The sequence below is a fragment of the Ascaphus truei genome, unplaced genomic scaffold (assembly GCF_040206685.1).
Source record: "Ascaphus truei isolate aAscTru1 unplaced genomic scaffold, aAscTru1.hap1 HAP1_SCAFFOLD_312, whole genome shotgun sequence".
In the NCBI taxonomy this organism is placed as follows: Eukaryota; Metazoa; Chordata; class Amphibia; order Anura; family Ascaphidae; genus Ascaphus; species Ascaphus truei.
Genome location: NW_027456093.1, coordinates 401,082 through 405,406, shown reverse-complemented (window position 1 = coordinate 405,406; position 4,325 = coordinate 401,082). Strand labels below are relative to the sequence as shown.

The window sequence follows — 4,325 nt, the reverse complement described above, 5'->3', positions numbered from 1 at the left end:
CAAGTGCAGACACTTCTAATTCAGAGAAGTTATATCAAAAAGTGAAACCACTATTTGTAGTTTGCTTTATGAATGAGCAGTTAATAGTATGAAGGGAGTATAGCAAAGTTTATATAACTCACGAGTGTACATGTCAATTCATAGAAAAGAATCGTACATAAAGCGCTGTAACAAAATGCTGTCACATACTGGTGGTTTTGTAGTGAATTGTATTTCTCTAACCCGTTTCCAATATGAAATAGAGTCCCGTCAGAGACAGCAACATGAAAACGGGTAAGAATAAGATGGCGGTGTAACCAGAGCTCTATACAGGAGAATGTGGGTGGCCCTTAAAAGAGCCTTTGGGTTAAATGAATGTGAAATCCGTATCATCAGTTGGTAAGAAGTGTCACCGTTTAGCCTCCGAATCCATAGAGAGTGCGGCCCTGGCGCTTGAGAGCATACACCACGTCCATAGCGGTGACGGTCTTCCTCTTAGCGTGCTCGGTGTAGGTGACCGCGTCCCGGATCACATTCTCCAGGAAAACCTTGAGCACCCCACGGGTCTCTTCATAGATGAGACCGGAGATGCGCTTCACTCCTCCTCTGCGAGCCAGGCGGCGGATAGCTGGCTTGGTAATGCCTTGGATGTTGTCACGAAGAACCTTCCTGTGCCTCTTGGCACCTCCTTTCCCGAGCCCTTTTCCTCCTTTGCCGCGACCAGTCATTTTGCAAACTGTCAAAACAAGAAGCGAATGAGGTAATTGCGGTAAAGCTGCTGCTTATATGCAGTATGAGCGGACCTGAGTGAAAACCACAGACACCCCATGAGGGGAGAAAGTGAATTGCACTGGAAGACGTTCCTTGATTTTGATTGGCTGAAAAAGTCTTTAGTCTGATTGGCTCAGTGAAAGCCGTTACTGTTTATAAAAAAAGGTCGCGTGGTAATGGGATTGGTTGGAAATTTATCTCATTAAAACTGTGATCACATTTGCTTTGCCTAGTATTGCCCAACTCACACGAACACATTTGTGTGCCATCTATTTCATGTATTTAATTATATTGTGTCTGCATCTATATATCTGTAAATGTAATTCATTTGTAATATTTAGATGTGTATGATCAACTACATTCATCAGTATTTTTTTGAATAAATATCCCTGTTTTATGAATTTGCTTTTATTTCTAATTTACCCTGCATGAGGTGACACGGGGAAGAAATGCAGACCGGGGAAACAAGTTCAGCAAACACAAATCCTCCAGTAGAAATGTCTGAAGTTGACAGTTACTCCACAGGGTGGCAGTGCTGCTTCGAAATTGAAGTCACGTAGGAATGAAGTTACATGAAATCACTATAAAGCCATAACACAAGTCTTAGGCTAAGGCCCCGCTCCCAGAGTCAGCGCACCCGCACTGCTGACAGGCGGTGCGCTGAGATACACAGACCGCGATATGCGGTCTGTAGGGAGCGGGAGCCGGAGCGGGAGGTGGGCGGGAGTGGGAGGTTTGACAGGGAGGGGGGCGTGGCTTGAGCGGAGGGACCCGCTACTCTCCCCCCCCCCTCCCTCCACAGACTGCAGGAGGGAGCTGCTACTCTCCCCCCCCTCCCTCCACAGACTGCAGGAGGGACCCGCTACTCTACCCCCCCTCCCTCCACGGACTCGGGCTGGAGCTGCTACACACACACACACACGCAGGCAGGCACTCACGCACTCATACACACACGCGCGCACGCACACACATGCAGACACACACACACACTCAGGCACACACACAGACAGGCACTCAGACACACACACAGAGAAAGGCACTCACCTGCTTTCACTCCACACTCCTCCCCGCTCCCCGAAGCCTCTCCTCCTCCCGAAGCCTCCCCTCCCCATTGGCTCACAGCCACACCACGTGACGCGTCAACGCTAGGAAACACCATTCTCTTGTGTCTCCTAGCGGCTGACGCGTCAAAGCGTGTAGTCAGCTGTGCCGCCAGGGGGGACCGGGACCGGCTTGCGAGGATTCCCCTGCTGGTGGGGAACTCGCGACATAGCCGCCCGCGCCAACGAGCGCAGCGGGACCTAGGCCTAAGGCCTTGGCCATGTTTGGCGCTTGCTCGCTCTCGCTTGCTGCCGCTCGCTCTACCAGGAGCTTTTTGCTGTCCTGACAGAGGAGACAGCAAGCGCTTGGGAGGCGGGTATCACTGTGTGTGTGTCACTTGGTAGCTGTCAGGGTTTGTGTGACACTGGGGAACGTGTGTGTGTGTGTGTGTGTGTGTGTGTGTGTGTGTGTGTGTGTGTGTGTGTGTGTGTGTGTGTGTGTGTGTGTGTGTGTGTGTGTGTGTGTGTGTGTGTGTGTGTGTGTGTGTGTGTGTGTGTGTGTTATATAATATTTTAAAAATTAAAAAAAAGACATGTTGTGAGAATAAATTATTTATTAACATTGTGCAACTTTGATAAATATATTCACGCACGCACGCATGCATACACACACACACACACATGCATACACACACACACACACACACACATGCATACATACACACACATGCATACACATACACTCACACACACACACACACACACACACACACACACACACACACACACACACACACACACACACACGCATACACACACACACACATAGACACATGCATACACACACACACACACACACACACGCATACACACACACACACACACACACACACACACACACACACACACACACACACACACACACACACACACATGCATACACACACACACACACACACACACATATGCATACACACACACACACACACATGCATACACACACACACACACACACACACACACACACACGCATACACATACACACATATACACACACGCACACACGCACACAATGCACACACACAGACACACACACAGGAGACAGGGATTGGGCAGAAGGGGGACAGGGATCGGGCAGAAGGGGGACAGGGATCGGGCAGAAGGGGGACAGGGATCGGGCAGAAGGGGGACAGGGATCGGGCAGAAGGGGGACAGGGATCGGGCAGAAGGGGGACAGGGATCGGGCAGAAGGGGGGCAGGGATCGGGCAGAAGGGGGACAGGGATCAGGGCAGAAGGGGGACACGGATCGGGCAGAAGTGGGACAGGGATCGGGCAGAAGGGGGACAGGGATCAGGGCAGAAGGGGGACAGGGATCGGGGAAGAAGGGGGACACGGATCGGGCAGAAGTGGGACAGGGATCGGGCAGAAGGGGGACAGGGATCAGGGCAGAAGTGGGACAGGGATCGGGCAGAAGGGGGACAGGGATCAGGGCAGAAGGGGGCAGGGATCGGGGCAGAAGGGGGACAATGATCGGGCAGAAGAGGGACAGACCGTCAGGGGGCGGGCGTGTCACTGGCCGGGGGCGGGCCAGTGACGTCTCGGAGCTGGTTCGCCCTCATTGGGCGAACCGCTCACGTGACCGGCCTGTCTCACTGGCAAGCGGGGGAATTTTAAATTCCCCTAAGACCTGCGCTTCCGCAAGCGCGCGGAAGCATAGGTGAGCCCCTACTAAAGCCGCTCTAATTGCGGCTGTAGGGGCTCAGTGCTGAGCGGGAGTGCGCGTCAGCACGCTCCCGCCAGCAAGCGCCAAACATGGCCAAGGCCTAAGGCTGTGCCTATAGTTATAGTGCCGCCGATGGTGACGGCGACACGACGGGTGACGTCACCCGTCGCCACCGGCGAAAGTTATGTTTCGCCGGGGCGGCGGCGGCGCGGGATTCCGGGCATTTAATTGGTTCAAGAACCATCACGTGAAACGACGGCCCTTGAAAAATCAAATTTGCCGGCTTCAAGTTTTCGCGACGGCGACGTTGTGTGCACTATAAGCGCACGCTGCGGCGGCAATGCTTTTGTGTTTGTGCGATGTTGTGTCGCTGTTGCAGGCACTATAAGCACGGCCTAAGGGCTGTTATATAGTGTGTGCAGCCGTGCACAAATGTATTACATTTGTGCACACACACAAATACATATACACACACACACACACACACATACACACATACACACATACACACATACACACATACACACATACACACATACACACATACACACATACACACACACACACATATACACACATATACACACATATATACACACACACACACACACACACATGCATACATATATGCACACACACACACACACACATATACATACACATGCATTCATATAGACACACATACACACATATACATACATACAGCGCCAGTAGCAGCGTAAAAAGATTATTTTTCCCGTTTTCGCCGCTGTCTGTCGGCTCCCCGCTCCCTGGCGTGCGCGCGCGGCCCTTGTATAGAAGGGCTGACTCA

General features: G+C 51.9%; 1 protein-coding gene across 1 annotated transcript; it reads right to left on the bottom strand.

Annotated features, from left to right (window-relative positions):
• Window positions 1-395: 395 nt before the first annotated feature.
• On the bottom strand, window positions 396-707 carry LOC142483261 (histone H4). The gene has a single exon (XM_075583327.1). It carries the CDS (start codon window positions 705-707, stop codon window positions 396-398), a length of 312 nt encoding a protein of 103 aa, XP_075439442.1.
• Between the last annotated feature and the right edge of the window lie 3,618 nt (window positions 708-4,325).